Below are 17,237 nucleotides of genomic sequence, written 5' to 3'. Positions count from 1 at the left end.
ACGGCGATATAAGCACGGTGTTGTTGTTGTTTTTTTCAAGTGTGAGTGATCACGCATAAAAAATGGAAAGAGAATCGCTTTACCATCAGTCTGAGTAAGGCTCGGAATGTTGGCGTTTGGCAAAGCTAGCTAATGAAATATATTTTACGGTGTCAGGGACCACTGAATGCTGGCAAAATGGTTGGCGACCATTTATTGTTAAACTTTAGGACCAGCGCTAACTGTACAGGTATTTAAACAGCATTCCGTTTTTCACCCATCCAAGAGTATACACGCCTTTATGCTGCAAATAAGCAGCTTACCGAGTGCGGTACGCCTGCTATCCCCTGTAATGGAACCTGCGCCACGTAGTATAGTGTATCCGTCACGCTGAAACTGAAACCGAAACCAATTTATCGGGAACTACTGTGGCGCAGGAACAGAAAGCAGTTAGCTAACCCCTCTCACCCCCTTAGCTTTCTCTCCATTCTCACAGATATTTGTCCCCGAATATAGGCTATATAATTATGCAGCGACGAAGATGAAGACAGGGGCACGGCTCCTTGAGTAATTTCCCGCACTCCGTGATTTGATTTCGCCGGGCGACATCACGGAAGAGCCTGTACGGATTCGATTATGTTAAAATGAAACGCAAACTGAAACATCTCCGTGTGGCTTTTAAACTGAGAGATACAAATAATACAAATGTCGACAATTACCACCTGATATACCGCAGTAGGAACTTAAAAGCTATTTCATCCCAATCTCGAATACCGAGATGTAATGTTCTAACCCAAATCCTACAAAAATTGCATAATTGTAACAAATTTTGAGAAACGCAATAAAAAAATATCAGTTTTTTTATATAAAAAAAATTCCTTTTATATACGAAACATTGACTCCTGGTTTTTGACACGACCAACCTCTCTCCCTTCGTAGCGACTCTTATTTTAATCAATATCTCTCGCAGCACTTGTTGCTGAACCTCTTCTGTATCTCCTTAAAATTAAAACGAGTTTCCGTTTTTTTTTCCCCTTGAAGCCTGAAAAGTAGTAGGCAGTGTACCATTGACTTCGGAACGTGGCGCCTGTATGCGAATACCTCCTAGAACAATAAACCAGTGTTCCTAGAAACTCTGCTTCACCGTTTGCGACTCGAGGTGGCTTATACAAAGTCGTTTTTGTACCAAATTCACTGTGCAACCTCACCATCCTGCGTATGCGGAGCGCCTGAGGAAGATGTTTCCCACGTGATGCTAGACTGCCCATTATACTCACGGCAAAGACGTGAACTTTTACACAAACTCCCATTAGAGAACCGTCGTGTGGTGTGTTTAGAATCTTTACTAGGACCATGGCCTGATGCGGGGCTTCAAAATAAGGTTGTTCGTGCCCTGAATGTGTTTTTTACCTCAACAGGAATTGTGACAAAGTATTAGGTGACATATTAGATTTTTGTCGTGACTCAGTGACCACCAACCCAGGAGGACATTTTACAGACAACTTTTAGTACTCACGAAAGTGTGGTGCACAGTGGAATAGTATAGCCGAGTCTACGACCCTGTATTGGTGAAATGGAGAAGCCGGGAGCAGATCCGCTTCCAACCTCTCCACTCAATAAACCAGTTAAACCACCACTGTTCCTCTGTAGTGATAATTGGATTTTCATGGATGTTTTGTGGCTGGAAAATAAAGCTTTGTGCCGTTTATTCACTCCGTCTTACCTCTAGTGAATTCTTCCCACGATGTGGTGGCTATTGTAAAAAAACGTATCTTCAAGTGTACGCCACTACGCTTTCGTGCGTCCGGCGTGCGAGGCATGTGACTAAGACGGCCAGCTGACGGCGCCTGCGATACTGTCACTTTCGCTATGGCAACAAGCTGGTCTGATGAAGTGAAGAGGAAATGTGAGAAAGAGAGACATGCGAATGAGCTAGCTCCTAACCACGCGGCAAATGGCAATGGTCTCGATAAGCACAAAATAAGCAATAATGATTTGTGCGGACCTATGAAGGGGTGTATTCCTTAGTCGCACTGGAGGGGCGGCAGCATTAAAGATATATATATAGATTGTAATGAAGCGAAGTGAAAGGACTAACGGACCTCGATCGTCCAATCCCTGTTCGGGTATGTGCCGGAAGCATCAAGCTGGCATCATCTCTGTGCGTCCTTGTGGTCAGATCAGCGATCTCCTATCCGGTTCACCTGGAACAGACTGCGCTGCTTCCCGCCTCTCGCTTTTACTGCTTGTTAGCCATTAAACCGCCTTTCAAGTGGTGGAGGAGCTGGGTACGAGGTGAACCAACCTGGAGCTTCGCAACCGCACCGTACCAATGCCCGTCAACCCCGTCGACGTAGGCCAACAGCCACCATCACCGGTGCCACCGGTCATCTGTGCCGGCACCACCCGTCAGCGTGACCCGCCCTTTTTCACCGGCAAAGGTGATTATGATGCCGAGGATTGGTTGTCCACATTCGAGCGAGTGAGCGTCTACAACAAGTGGGATAACAAAGCTAAGCTGAGCAATGTCGAGTATTACCTTAGGGAAGTGGCTGAGGTCTGGTTTCGGAACAACGGCAGGACCATCAAAACGTGGGGCGAATTCAAAACCCTCTTCGCAGAGGCGTTCGACAGGCCAGCGGTGCGGAAACTGCACGCTGAACAGTGTCTTCGCATACGCGCGCAGCAGCCCGGGGAGAATTTCACGAGTTATATCGAAGACGTTGTGGATCTCTGCAGGCGTATCAACATGGATATGTCTGAGCAAGAAAAGATTCGGCACATACTGAAAGGAATTGAAGACGACGCGTTTCAGATGTTGATGTCCAAAGACCCAAAGACCGTGGCTGAGATAATTAAGCTCTGCCAAAGCTATGATGAGCTGCGGCGGCAGAGGAGTTTTGTTCGACAGTCGCTCGGGACGGGCGCAGAACTGTCAAGTTTATCGTTCAGTTCTGAACAAGCATCGCTTGAGATGAGGATTAAGGACTTCATCCGGGAAGAGGTCGCTCGGCAACTTTCGCTGGTACCCTTTGTAGAGCAGCCTGCACCAAGTTTGCCTCAAGCTGTTCAGCGCACCTTCAGGGAGCAGGTCGCCGAAGCCCTATCACCTGCACACCAGTCAACTACACCCGCTGCCCCGCTGACTGTTCCAACCATGGCTACCATAGCACCGCCAGTGACCGCTCCGTTGACGTACGCCGAATGCGCGGCAAGGGCTGCCCCGCCACTTGTCCACTCCTTTGTCCCCTCGTTTGGACCCTACATACCAGCGCCTGTGACGTTCACTCCTCAGCCAGTCTCCCAGTTCCGCCGTCCCGCGCCATTGGCTGTACAGCAGACGAATTCGTGGCGCACTCAGGACAACCGACCTATATGCTTTTCCTGTCGTCTCCCAGGACATGTAGCACGTTACTGTCGCCGTGCAATGCAGCAGGTTGAAGCATCTCATAGTCCAGTGTATGTTTCCCGCCAAGCTCCCCGTCGCGCACCTGCCGGACCGCCGACACCCTCCTTTCAATCCGACCATCAGACGTTCGCGAGTCACCGATCGCCTTCTCCTCGTCGCCGCTCCATCTCTCCTATGCGTCGTAAGTCAGCGCCTCATGACGCGGGAAACTAATTCTCGCAGTTCCGGAGGCACGAACTGCGTACGTAGCAAAATGTCAAAGTCCTCGTGTATCGCCGAAAAATGTCGTCGACGTAGTTGTTGAAGGAGTTCCTATTCTTGCTCTTGTCGATACTGGTGCCGCGATTTCTGTTATGAGTGTGAAACTATGCCGCTATCTGAAAAAGGTTATGACGCCACTGTCGGGACTTTCGCTTCGAACTGCAAGTGCTGAGCATGTGTCCCCACTGGCTGCATGCACTGCTCGAGTAGTGATCCAAGACACTGTCTACACCATCGAATTTGTTGTTTTGTCTTCATGTTCCCATGACGTTATTCTTGGATGGGACTTCTTGTCAAGCCATAACGTAGTAATTGACTGTGCCAAGGCTGAGATTGAACTTATTTCCCAGAGCGATGCGCCGCTGTCTGAGCATTTGTTTGGTAAATGGAAGATTATCGTGGACGAAGACGTCGATATCCCGCCGCTAAGTTCCGTAATGGTTGACCTTGCTAGTGCGCCCGTACCCGATGGACCTGTCCTATTCACACCATGCGACCTTTTTGTTCACCGGAAGGAGTTGCCACTCCCATTGGCCGTTCTTACAGTGCAAGGTGGGCGTGCGAGAATGTTTATCTCTAATCAAACCCACTGTTCTGTCAGCCTGCTCCATGGAGAGTCAATTGGCCATGTTGAAGCTATGCGCTCCATCAGCCGCTTCGACGTTTGCGATGATCCCGCTGCGCTTTCGCTCACTGCCCTGGACTCGGCCATTTCTACCGAAGCTTCACTGTCCGCCGACGTGTTCAAACAGTCCCTGGACGTCGATTTGGATCCAACACAGCGCACGCAGCTTCTCGCCCTTCTTAACAAGTTCCGTTCTTCCTTTGACTGTGCACAAGCTCCGTTGGGTAAAACGTCAACAGTCACCCATCACATCGGCACAGGCGATCATGCTCCCTTGCGACAACGACCCTACCGTGTGTCGGGGCCGGAACGTGGTGTTATTAGTGAGCGCGTGGATGACATGCTACAGCGCGGCGTCATTCGGCCGTCCCAAAGCCCATGGTCATCGCCCGTGGTTCTCGTAACAAAAAAAGATGGGTCTTTGCGCTTCTGTGTTGACTACCGCCGCCTAAACAAAATTACCCGCAAGGACGTTTATCCGCTCCCTCGCATCGACGACGCTCTCGATTGTTTACACGGTGCGGAATTCTTCTCGTCCCTTGATTTGCGCTCGGGCTAATGGCAAGTGCCGGTTGCGGAATCGGACCGCACCAAGACCGCCTTTGTTACCCCGGACAGTTTATATGAATTTAACGTCATGCCATTTGGCTTATGTAATGCACCTGCCACATTCGAGAGAATGATGGATAACATCTTGCGTGGTCTCAAGTGGCATATATGGCTTTGTTACTTAGATGACGTCGTCGTATTCTCTCCCGATTTTGACACACACCTAACTCGTCTCCACCAGATCCTGGCGTGTCTCACCGCTGCCGGCCTCCAACTAAACTTAAAGAAATGTCGTTTTGGTGCGCGCAAGTTGACTATTCTGGGCCACGTTGTTTCAAAAGACGGTTTGTCGCCTGATCCCGATAAGCTACCCAGGCAGCACAGAAAACGTGGCCAGCCTTTGGCTTATTTTTGGCCGATGCTTGGCCTGTTTGGCCATTGGCAAAGTTTGGACTGCCAGAGAATTTATGTTCTTTGGCATGTATTTGGTCACGGAATACTTGTTGTCTGTTCGGCCAGCCGAGGTCTTTACACCAAAGGCAAACATCTGGCCACAGAGAACATGTTTTTTCATTGGTCACCACACTTCCGACGACGAACAGCGCGCGTCCGGCCACAAATTACCTGTTTTCTTTTTGGCCAGCTGAGGTCGGAAGACGAACTGCAAGCGACTGGCCACGGGGGCCGCGTTGTCTGTTTGGCCAGTTTAGGTCCCCAGATGAACGGCAAGCATCTGCCCACGGAGTACACACTTTCTCCATGGCTACCATACGTCTGATGACGAACAAAGAGCGTCTGGCCCCGCATTAATCCTTTCCCATTTGGCCAGCGGAAGGCGGAACATAAACGGCAACAGTCCGGCCACGAATTACTTCTTTCCTGTTTGGCCAACAAAGGTCCGAAGACGAACGACAAGCATCTGGACGCGGAATACTCGTTTTCTCTGCGGCCACCCATGTAGAAAAGATCTCCGGACAGAGAATTGCGTGTATGTACGTGACGACCTCTGGAAGGAGGGGTCGCGGTGGACAGGAAATACAATGGTGCGGGAGAACGAGCCGCTTGTCCGCGGGGACTCTATGGCATGCAGTAGCATGGTATGTAGCTTCGCGAGGGCCTGGCGGTGGCAGTAACTTCTGCGGCGAATCTCCCTTTCTGTGAGTCAGCTAATGAAGGCCATTATAGGCAGAAAAATCTCTCTTTTAGTTTATAAGCTCTGATAAAGCAGGTAGGGCTGCTGACAGGAGACTTGCTTTAACTGAAATGTTAGTGTGTGGGATGCTAAATTCAACTTCAAACATTTTTTCGCGCTGAAGCTGGCTTAAACTAAAAGGTATACCTAAATGCTACATTTACATCACACGAGGGTATTAAGTTAGCGCCGCAAAGGCGATGTCAGGGCATTCTTTTAAAATAAACGAAAAAAAACGGCAGCTGTTGCAATTGATCTAACTATACATTCGTGTGGTGTTTGGAAGCACCGTGCCACTCTGGTTACTTAGGCGTGATACCCATGAATAAAAGCAAAAAGCTCTTTTTTAGTTACGCGGATATCCTCGCGAAATTCCCCAGGCCTCTCTTCATCCGCCTCGATGAGGTCTCGGAGCGTTGACATGAGGCGGTTTTGGGTAGCTCTACAACGCGCGGCCTCTCGCCTGCCTATGGTGGTTGCAACTTCTTTGATTTTAGTTTTGAAAGATTCCCACTCGCTAGACCCTATCGTGCGAGATCCCAAGCATTTTATTTCTTCCCGCACGCGTTCTACGAATTCTGGGTTTTGCATGATCGATGCGTTCATTATCCATCGGGGATTTGGTTTGCCATGCTTTTGGTTTACATCGTACCTAATTTCACATGTCACTAAGCCGTGGTCAGACAGTGGGACGGGAGTCACAGCGTAATCTTGTACTCGTGAGAGTAAGTCTCCTGAGACATAAAACCGGTCCAGCCGGGCCTGAGACGCACCACTCCATCTGGTGTATCGTGGGGTGGCCCACCTCCGTCCCGAGGCCGCGTCGGTCAGGTCACAGTCGCGAACTACTGACTTTAAAATTCGCGACGAGGCATCGGTGCTGCTGCACCCACCCGCTCTGTCACTTTTTTCCATCACACAATTAAAGTCACCGCCGAATATTACGGTGCATGGGACATTCAAAAGAGGGCGGGTGGCGGTGAAGAGCTCACTTCGTGATGGTGGGTCATTGGGAGCGTACATGCACAGGAAACGGGTGAGTTCCCTTCCCACAAATGCGTCCACTAGGCTGAATCGGCCATCTTTGCCCAATTCGCAGTCGACGATTTTGACCGAATCATTTTTCCTAACGAGAATGGCTGCGCCGCCTGCTCGGGTCTCGGTCAGGGTGTGAAAGCACGAGAACTGATTGCAGAACAGGCGTACAAAATTTTTTGCATCGTCTGGGTTTCCAATTTTTGTTTCCTGAAGAAAGGCTACATCAATTTTTTCCCGATTCAGAAGTTCTAATAGCCAAAGTCTCCGTTTTGCGGAGACAAGGCTGACTACGTTAAGCGTGGCTAGTTTTAAAAACTGTACAGAAGGAAAGAACCAAATAATGGTTCAAGCGGTCGTAGTGAAACAGCTACGCTGGTTGCTGCCGTTTCATCCTTCGGTCTCACTCGCGAAATTCAGCGGCCGCAAAGAGGCTCCGTAGCCCCATTCGCGAAACATCGTGAGTTACTGAAATGCTCTGCGTTTAGAACATCCCCCTCGCGAGGGGCATGATCAAATGCAGAGCATTTCCGCGGGGGGCGCGCCTGCAAGTCGTATGGATTACGTATTGGTTGTTGTTGTAATTGTTGTCTTCCAGCGTAGACATTGTCGATGAAGTCGCTGGTGAAACGTGAAACGTGCCGTGAACCCCCTGCCGCGGCTATGACTCAACGTGGAGCGGCTATGACGCAACGTGGCGCGGCTATGACGCAACACAATCTAACACAATCCACTTTAATCCAATCCAATCCAAATCCAATCCAAGCAAAGCCAAGCCAAGCCAAGCCAAGCCAATCCAATCGAATCCAATCCAATGCCCCTCGCGAGAGAGTGTTATAGCGCCAAAATCGCGCCACCACACGAACGCGTGATGTTGACGTCACGATCACGCCACAGATGTTAGCGACCGGAGCACGCGCGAACGACATATGTGGTTTAAGCGCGAACCGACCGCGGCGAGAGAGCGCGATGCGAGCGCCCCCACCTGTTCTTGCGCGCGAACCGACTGTTGATCAGCGCGAACCCAACGCGGCGAGAGAGGGTGTTGCGCACGTCCCCACCTGTTGTGCGCCCGAACCGAACGCGGCGAGAGAGGGCGTTGCGAGCGGAGAGAAGGCGAGGAGGACGCGGGGGAGAGGGCGCACCTGTGGCCGACGGTTGAATGGGTCAAGGATATAAGGCGTGTTCGTAACCTTCTATTATGTGTCGGGTTTGTGGTGCAGTGGTTAGAGTACCATGTACCTTGCGTTCCGCCGGCAGAGTCGTTGGTTCGAAACCTGGCGCCGGTAAGTATTTTTTTATATATATAGTGTAGGGGGAGCGATGCGGACTACGGACGCCAACGCGGGTGACATCGTGAGTTACTGAAATGCTCTGCATTTAAAACAGGCAATGAGCATGTAGACGACTCATTAATTTTCTTTTTTCCAGCCTACCAAGCACATGCATATGCTCCTAGCATACAGCTAAGTGCCCGTGATACACGTGGCGCTACTGATTCACATCAGCCTTTCATTTGAGACATGCTGTGTTAATAAATATTATTAAATTTGCGTCGTAATAACAACATACCCCTTAGCCCTGCTATGCATGACTACATACTTCCCTATGCCACAATGTCTTGTGACCCAGCTACTTGGCCGAAAACACGATGTTTCGTTATTGGTGAGTGGAACATCCTTGACGCTTCAGTTCAAATATATTTCCTATAGAGTTCAGTACCTGGACAAAAAAGAGAACACTTCGAGGATTCGAAATATGTATTTTACGATAGCTACAGACTATGCTGAGGTTTTACGCTCTAATGTATATTTATATGAAACGCGAATGCTCTGAAACGACGTGAGTTATTCATCAAAAGTTGTGGGAACCACGGAAGTTGCGAAGCCCTATATTTCTTGCACCCAGGGCATAAGAACTCTCCTGACATGCACAGAGGGTAATACAAGCGTTACGAGGTTGCACGCAGGTTGTTGAATCCAAGCTATGCATACGACGATTGTGAATACCTTAATAGTACGAAATTACGTGCTGGGCGCGTCCTGAATTTGGAAATAATGTATTCCGTGGGTGTGATGAAACGCGTATGCGTGTTATAACATGGAGGTTTAAAGGAACGTTACGCGCTGTTTCCCTACAGCGTCATATAGCATGCTTTCAGTTATCGCTTACTATCTTGTCCATGTCGTTACCACAAACACATTCTCACACAGGCAACGTATGTATCACAGCTTTTTTTTTAAGTAGCGAATCTAGCGCATTTGAACGCTTTCTTCACGATTTTGATTGCCGCCACTTTTACGCAGCCGAGGTGATCAATCTGTCTCCAAAATGAATTATTACGAGAACATTACGAAGAATTACTTCCGTACAATTTCCTTGTGAGGCTCTCAGTTGGCCAAGTACTTCAATAGTATATTCAATATCGTTAGCGACAAGCCATCTATAAAGTGAACAGCACACCAGTGGAGGTTGCGGGTGACACTGCTGAAGGAAGATCCGGCATGAGGTCGCGTCTTGCCTAAACACAAAAATGTTTGCCCCTACGCCTCCGTCACCCCGCCTCCGTCACCCCCATCAGGTTTCTCCCACATGCGCGCTACTTTTGCAGCGGTCGCTTCCTATTTTTTCACCAACATTTCCGGCCTAGCGGACCTTTGTGGTTACTAAAACGCTTTTGAGCTACTATAGATTTTTCCTTACTCGAAAGATAGAAAAAAGAAGCGCAAGTTCTGTGCGGGACTATATGGTTGTTTAAAAACTTAAGCTATAAGTGAAAGTCTACTGAGTGGCTAAGGCTCAGTGGCTAAGGCGTTGCGCTGCTGAGCACGAGGTCATGGGTTCGATTCCCGGCCACTGCGGCCGCTTTTCTGATGGGGCGAAAAGCAAAAATGCTCGTGTGTACGAGATTTCAGCGCGCGTTAAAGATCCCAAGGTGGTAAAATTTAATCCGGAGCCCTCCACTACGGCGCGCCTCACCCCCTGCGTTGCGTCGGCGCGTTAAACCCTACAATCAATCAATCGAAAGTCTACTGTCGGCTCAAACGTCAGGCTGAGTGTAACTGAGGAAAGAGGAGGGGTAGGAGAGGGAGGATAAGGGCCCTTAGCGAAAAGTAATACGTTTGAAATACCTATGAGTATGCTTGAAGTGCACTTAAAATATGCCTTGTATTTGTACATGTATTTCAAGTGCATTAAAAATTGCATTTTCTTAATTTTTAGTAAATATTGAAAATAAATTATTAAAAAAGCGGAAAAAATACAGTGCTTTTAAGTACCCTACAAATAGCTAAGGAATGTTTTGAACCTCATGAATGCGCGCTTAAGGCATTCAGAATATATTGAAAATGTATTCCTTCTCGCCTAACAATCTAGGTCCAAATGCACTGTAAATATTTAAAAAATACGCTTACCTAACTACAGTTAGAGCATCACTCTGAGTATACTTTAAAAGTGTGCTGAAGCATAGAAATATACTCTGAATATGTTCGAAATATATTTCAAATGCATTGTACGTTTGTTGAACGAACATGGTAGAGATACACTCTCAATGCAGGAAAAATATTTATTGAAAATACATTTTAAATGTATTAAAAAACCTTTGCCGAAATACATTTCGAGTACACTAGAGGCGCTGCTTCAGTTGCTGAATCGTAAGATTCACGTAAAGCATATCTTAAGTGCCGGATAAAATACATCTCAAATGAATAAACGTATTGAGAATTTCTCCTCGATGTTTACTTATAATAAAAGAAACTGAGGGAGATACTTTCACTTACTGCGCTGTCTAAGGCAGGCATACATATAAGCTCTTTGTATTAGAGAGAAACTCGGCGTACAAATATGCAAGCGGCGGTGTTCCAACGTAATCGGCAAAGCAAAAACATCTAATTCAACGAGTGTATATATGTATGAAAACACTTGCACTTTGCCAGCGTTGTTACGACGGTATCGCTGTAGAGGCTTTGAAAATTTTGTTTTTCTGAAAAATATCGGCTTTAGATGGACAACGCTGGCTATGCTTGCGAGGGCGAGCAGCTCGGCGCCTCCCACTGCCGCTCACTACCTCCTCCTTTGTTCCCGGTACCTGCGGGGAGCGGCGCACCCCTCCTTCACGTTTTGTCTGCCCTCGCTGCGTTTCTTTTGCCATGCCTGCCTTGTGGTGTTACAAGTTTTCGGACTCCTCAACGCGCGGTCGTCGTGCGGACGAAGCCTCTGCTTGGACGCCGCGTTGCAGCGGCGTTTTTATCAGGATTGCCGTCTAGCAAAGGTAAGAACGATTTACCAGCTATTTGCGCGTACGGTGTCGCACAACAATTAATCGATGTATATTTGCCTTGCAATCAAAGTGTGTAAACGCCTTTTTTGAAATCCGCACGTGGTTGTTAAGCTTACCTTTACCTGCGAGCGAGATTTCCTACCGTGACTACTCTGCGCAAGGGAATGTACTCACAAATCAACGACAGCAAGAAGACGTAAAAAAAGGATTTTAGTGCTACCCTTTCTGCGCCTAATTTTTAGCTCGGGTCATGCTGAGTGGCCGGTGGACTGTTGCTACGAGTTTTTCTGTAGATAGAGTTATTTCATTGTGAGCTTATTTAGGACTAACACTTGCAGTAAACACATAACAGCCAGGAACGTTTTAAACACAGCCTGTTCACAGAAAGTCCGCCATCCATGTTTGCGAAGTGTATTCATGCTGAGCACGAGGTCACGGGTTCGATTCCCGGCCGCGGCGGCCGCTTTTCTGATGGAGGCGAAAAGCAAAAACGCCCGTGTGTACGAGATTTCGACGCACGTTGAAGACCCCCAGGTGGTCGAAATTAATCCGGAGCCTTCCGTCGGCGCGTTAAACCCTACAAAGTGTGAAAGGGGAAGATGTTCCCTGCCTGCCCTACATAAGTATCCCACCCTACAAACAATTAAATCAGTGTATTGAGGGACACAGCTTTTTTTTTTCTGTTCGCAGCAGCCGCTCACAGATGCGCATGTTGACAGCAGCCGCCGTACGGGGAAGGAACCCAGTTTGTGGCATACATGCATCCGATTAATGCGCATGCCCGGGCCACACGGCGAGAAGCCGGGTAGCCTTCGCGATTTTTGTCCGCCGCATGTCGCCACCATTCTGTCAACTAAAGCCATGAAAGAGTTTGTGCCGTCTGTTTGGAAGTGATCAAAAGTGTTAAAAGCCACACACGTAATCTTCGGTGCAAGTGGCTGTAGCGACACTAAGTGCTCCATGCCCAGGGACTTAAAATGATTTGTCCATCTAAGACAAACTGTATGAGAGTCGCCGCTATGTTACAATCAGTTTCCGTTCCCAGAACCAAGAACCAGCCAAGAAAGGACGGAGAAGGAAGGGGGGATGCGAGGGGGGCAACCAGTTCCCCGCACGAGACCCCTCGGTTCCCAGAACGGGTCCCCCGGCCGGGTTCGTCTCTTTTTGTTCCTTTGATCGCTCCCCAAAAACTTCGTGAAACTTCAGGATGTTCCACCCTTCCTCTTTTGTGTTCCCTAGCAACTTTTCTCCTCCTTGCTGTATTCATTTTGTCGCGCATTCACGAGCACGTGTGCGCGTTTCGAGGGGCCCTTAGGCCGCTCGTGGTCGAGTGAGAATTTCAAAAATGTGCCAAAGGCACCACAAAACAGCAAGTCTAGAGCGGGTGCGCGTGGGCTGCTTGGCAGTTGTGTGCGTTTAGCAGCCGAAATTGCTCATTTGCGTCTAAAGGGTGTACTTAAACGAGTTCCTTTTAGGTGTCTCGAGTATTTATGAAGCCGCTACTTTTTACTTGATGGTCCCTGACGCTAACAGGTGTTTATCTGTTTTTTGTATGTAAACGACGCGAGCATTTACAATTATTTTTCGCGTCGCTCCCTAATAATTGATTACGTTGTCTGTGTACAGCAAAAAGTATAAAATTACCGGTTATGTGCGACGGAGAGCAAGAAAATTACATATGTGTGTAAGCAAAAATACACTTTTTCTTGCTTTGCTTGTTTTGATCGCTTTGGTTAGGTGCCTACCATATCAGAGCTTGTAATTTTAAGGACGGCTTGCAAGTTTTCTTTTTTTTTCGAAATAAACTTACTTTGCCGTTCCTTTGAAGGCATTGTTGAGTGCTTACGCCAATCTATTGACTTTTATGTACGCTTTCTACTACAATCCTGCCCATGCATTTTTAAACTGTTTCGCTGCGCACTATTTTTAGGGCGTAATCTCAGAAGAAGTTGACGCCGAAATACGGAACACATAACAATAATTATAGTTAATAAGATTACTATTATCTTATTTTATTAGCGTCCTGTGAGGTCACAGACCAGTTTTGTCCAAGTGAATTAAAAAAACTAGAATGGCCACCATTTCAAGTTAACTCAAGCGCCTAAGAAAGAGAAGCAGCGTAACACATTGTTAGCTGTCTTTTTTGTACTAATTTTTGGTCATTTTTATCCCTAGACAATGTCCATACATATGCCTCCCCCCAACTACTATCCTTTCTTTATAATTGTATTGAAGATCCAATGTCGCTGCCGCATGACGATATAAACTATGCTTAACATTACATAAATTGCCTTACGTCGTTCAAATGGGTTTGTTTTCATTACGGTTTTTTTTCTTTGAAGGAGAAACTAAAAAATCCTTGCTCACGAGGAACGTTGGTACGGCTAGAGAAAAGGCCTGATTGATTTGACATTTATTTGCCTCTAAAAAGAAGTGTTTCCCTAATATTCTCCCCTGTTTTCTTTTCTTTTCACTGCAGGTGCTGGTGAAATTTCCCGCGTGGAGAATCCGAAGTACGAGGACTCTGATGCACAACGCTGCATCTGCGCTGGCTGCAGAGGTGGCTGAAAGGCATTCATTCCTGCTGCTTACTAATGGCGAAATTGGCCACTTTGCTGAGGTGTACAATAAACAACTTTCAAACTGCCAATCTGTGCTCATACATGCTGTTCTTTTCAGTCATTTGCTGGCCCTCAATCAGAGCATGGCCGGTTTACATTTTCACAATGGAGCAAATCTTGATGCTAGAGCCTATTAAACTTTTCAAAACCACAACATGAAATTTTCTAGTTGTACGTTAACAATTCCCCCAAAGACACATTGCAAGGCATCTCTCAATCTATTCATGATTTTATTTTCTATACACTAGTAACGCATTTTGAGGACATTTGAAGCAGTATTTTCTGTGCATTTAAAATGCATTATTAATGCATTTTGGACGTATTTAAGATGATATTTTCTGAGCATTTTTAATGTAATTAAAATTTATTAAATATATCTTTTCGATGTTAATTCTAGGTTAACGGCCTGCTGTAGGGCATGCATGGCAGCAGCCTTTGGCGGGCTTCCTCTGGCCTGCAGAGAATAATCTGAATCAGGCCAATGATAGGCCATACATAATTGGCCAATGGTAGGCCATACATGCTCGGCCAATGGTAGGCCATATGGTCAGTCGGCCAATGGTATTAGCGGCCAAAGTAGATTGGCCAATGAAGGACGGCCAAGCTCCAGCCTTACATGGCCAAGGACCATTTTGGACTAAGGGCCGAACACTTTGGACGAAGATTGGCCGGGAGGAAAAGGGCTGGCCAATGTTCTCTGGGCAAAGATTGGCCGCACATGCTCGTGCTGCCTGGGTACGTGCTGTCGCCGACTTTCCGAAGCCGACTTCCTTGAAAACCCTCCGCAGCTTCATCGGGCTCTGTTCCTATTTCCGACGCTTCGTCAGAAATTTCGCTAGCATCGTTTCCCCCCTAACAAGACTGCTGAACGGCGATAACGCTCTTTCTGCGTGGTCCCCGGATTGTGATGAAGCATTTTCTTCCTTGCGACGTCTGTTAATCTCACCACCTATCCTCCGGCATTACGACCCAGCAGCTCCTACGGAGGTGCACACTGACGCCAGTGGCGTCGGTCTCGATGCAGTGCTCGCCCAACGGAAGCCCAACTACGACGAATACGTTGTAGCGTATGCAAGTCGAACTCTCACCAAGGCCGAGCGAAATTATTCCGTGACCGAAAAGGAATGCTTGGCCATAGTTTGGGCGCTCACCAAATTCCGCCCCTATATTTATGGCCGCCCCTTTGATGTTGTCACCGACCACCACGCATTGTGCTGGCTGTCGTCTCTCAAAGACCCCATGGGACGACTTGCTCGTTGGGCCCTCCGTCTCCAAGAATTCGACATTCGTGTTATGTATCGATCCGGCCGCAAGCATTCTGACGCCGACGCCCTCTCTCGCTCCCCGGTGTCCGCTGATACGGCACACCTCAGCACAACGGACTCTACCTTGTCGTCGCTTACTCTCTCAGACATGGCTTCCCAGCAGAAAGAGGATCCACGGATCGCTACTATCATCAACTTCCTGTCTTCACCGTCGACCCTTCCTCAGCCTAGAGCCCTGCGTCGCCAGGCTGCTCACTGCCATTCGCGACAACCTCCTCTACAGCCGCAACTACATGCCGGACGGCCGCAAGTGGCTCCTTGTGGTTCCACGGAGCCTCCGCGCGGAGGTGTGTGCCGCTTACCACGATGATCCGCAGAGTGCTAAGCGGGGCTCTTGAAGACCTATACCCGACTTCGTCAAAGATACTACTGGGAGGTATGTACAGCTTTGTGCGAAGATTTGTTCGTGCCTGTACTCATTGTCAACGACGTAAGTCGCCTGTCCCCAAGCCAACCGGCCCGCTGCAGCCCCTGCCGTGCCCCGTTCGTCCGTATGAGCGCGTTGGCATTGATCTATACGGCCCACTGCCATACTCTTCTTCTGGTAACCGGTGGAAAATTGTGGCAGTAGATTACCTAACCCGCTATGCCGAAACAGCAGCGCTTCCCGCTTCCACGGCACGTGAGGTTGGTGCATTCATTCTGCACTCCCTCGTCCTACGCCACGGTGCACCACGGGAACTCCTAAGCGATAGGGGGCGTGTATTCATCTCTCAGGCCATCGAAGCGCTCCTCGCACAATGCAAAATTGTGCACCGCACCACATCCGCCTACCATCCTCAAACCAATGGACTGGCAGAAAGATTCAACCGCACGCTTGGGGACATGATCGCAAAGTATGTCGCGCCCGACCATTCGAACTGGGATTCCGTGCTACCGTTCGTAACGTTCGCTTACAACACGGCCGTGCAGACCACTACAGGTTTTTCACCTTTCTTTTTGTTATACGGACAGGAGCCATCGTGTACAATGGATACCATCCTTCCCTACAGCCCTGATCCGTCCGAATGCCATCTCCTTTCCGACGCAACGCGCCATGCAGAAGAGTGCCGCCTGCTCGCACGTTCGTTTACGTCGAACGACCAAGCTCAACAGAAGCACCGTCATGACCTAGAGCACTCATCGAGACAAAGGCTGGTTCACGAATCAGGCTGGTCTGGCTCACGAATCATCGCCAGACCAGCCTGATTCGTGATTCGTGGCTGATTCATCGCCAGCCTCCACAAATTGAAAGGGGGTTTATTGGTAGCGAAGCGCAGTCACCAAAACGAGTAGAACAGGCTATGTCGGACAGACCGTGTTCTGCTTCTTCGGTCTCGCGGCCGCTGCTGGCGATGATTCGTGAGCCAGACCAGCCTGATTCGTGAACCAGCCATACGTGCAGGTTGGCCAGTGCTTGCACCAATTTCTCATTACAATATATATATATATATTGGTCGGGTATCTTGTTCAATGGGCCAGTACAGCGTACAGCATAGTGAGGGAGACGATAGCGTTTGTCCAGTTTCTTAGATTATTTAATATCCAACAGTTTCGAAAGGAGGAAGAAGAAATGTACAACCCTCGAAGAAGAAAGGTCCTCCTTTCGAAACTGTTGGTTATTAAAAAATCTAAGAAACTGGACAAACGCTATCGTCTCCCTCACTATGCTATATATGTATATATATAACGCAGGACACATGGCGTCCGTCGAACCAACACCTTTATTAACAACTTCTTCCTCGTCCACCACTATCACACCGCACCTTCTCTGGGTGGCTAATCTTCCATTCCGGCCAACTGCCCTGTACCATCCATCTGCGGGACGTCACACACATATATATGTGTGTATATATATATATATATATATATATATATATATTGTTACGAGGCAGATGCGAATAAGCTATCTATTTACAGATAATTACAGCTGAAGGCCAAGAGACCAAAGCCAAGGAATCCAATGCAGCTCGTGCCAGTCCG

The 17,237-nt window shown here is 48.2% G+C and overlaps 1 protein-coding gene across 1 annotated transcript; it reads left to right on the top strand.

The window, feature by feature from the left end:
• Positions 1–2,311: 2,311 nt before the first annotated feature.
• LOC144156097 (uncharacterized) lies at positions 2,312–15,613 on the top strand. The gene is made up of 2 exons (XM_077687896.1): positions 2,312–3,513; positions 15,442–15,613. Exons 1-2 carry the CDS (start codon positions 2,312–2,314, stop codon positions 15,611–15,613), a joined length of 1,374 nt encoding a protein of 457 aa, XP_077544022.1.
• Positions 15,614–17,237: the final 1,624 nt, after the last annotated feature.

This window comes from Haemaphysalis longicornis, unplaced genomic scaffold (genome assembly GCF_048455015.1).
Source record: "Haemaphysalis longicornis isolate Haplotype H1 unplaced genomic scaffold, Haemaphysalis longicornis Haplotype H1 scaffold_1, whole genome shotgun sequence".
Lineage (NCBI taxonomy): Eukaryota > Metazoa > Arthropoda > Arachnida > Ixodida > Ixodidae > Haemaphysalis > Haemaphysalis longicornis.
The sequence above is the reverse complement of the archived record's forward strand: the minus strand, read 5'-3'. Positions and strand labels throughout refer to the sequence as shown.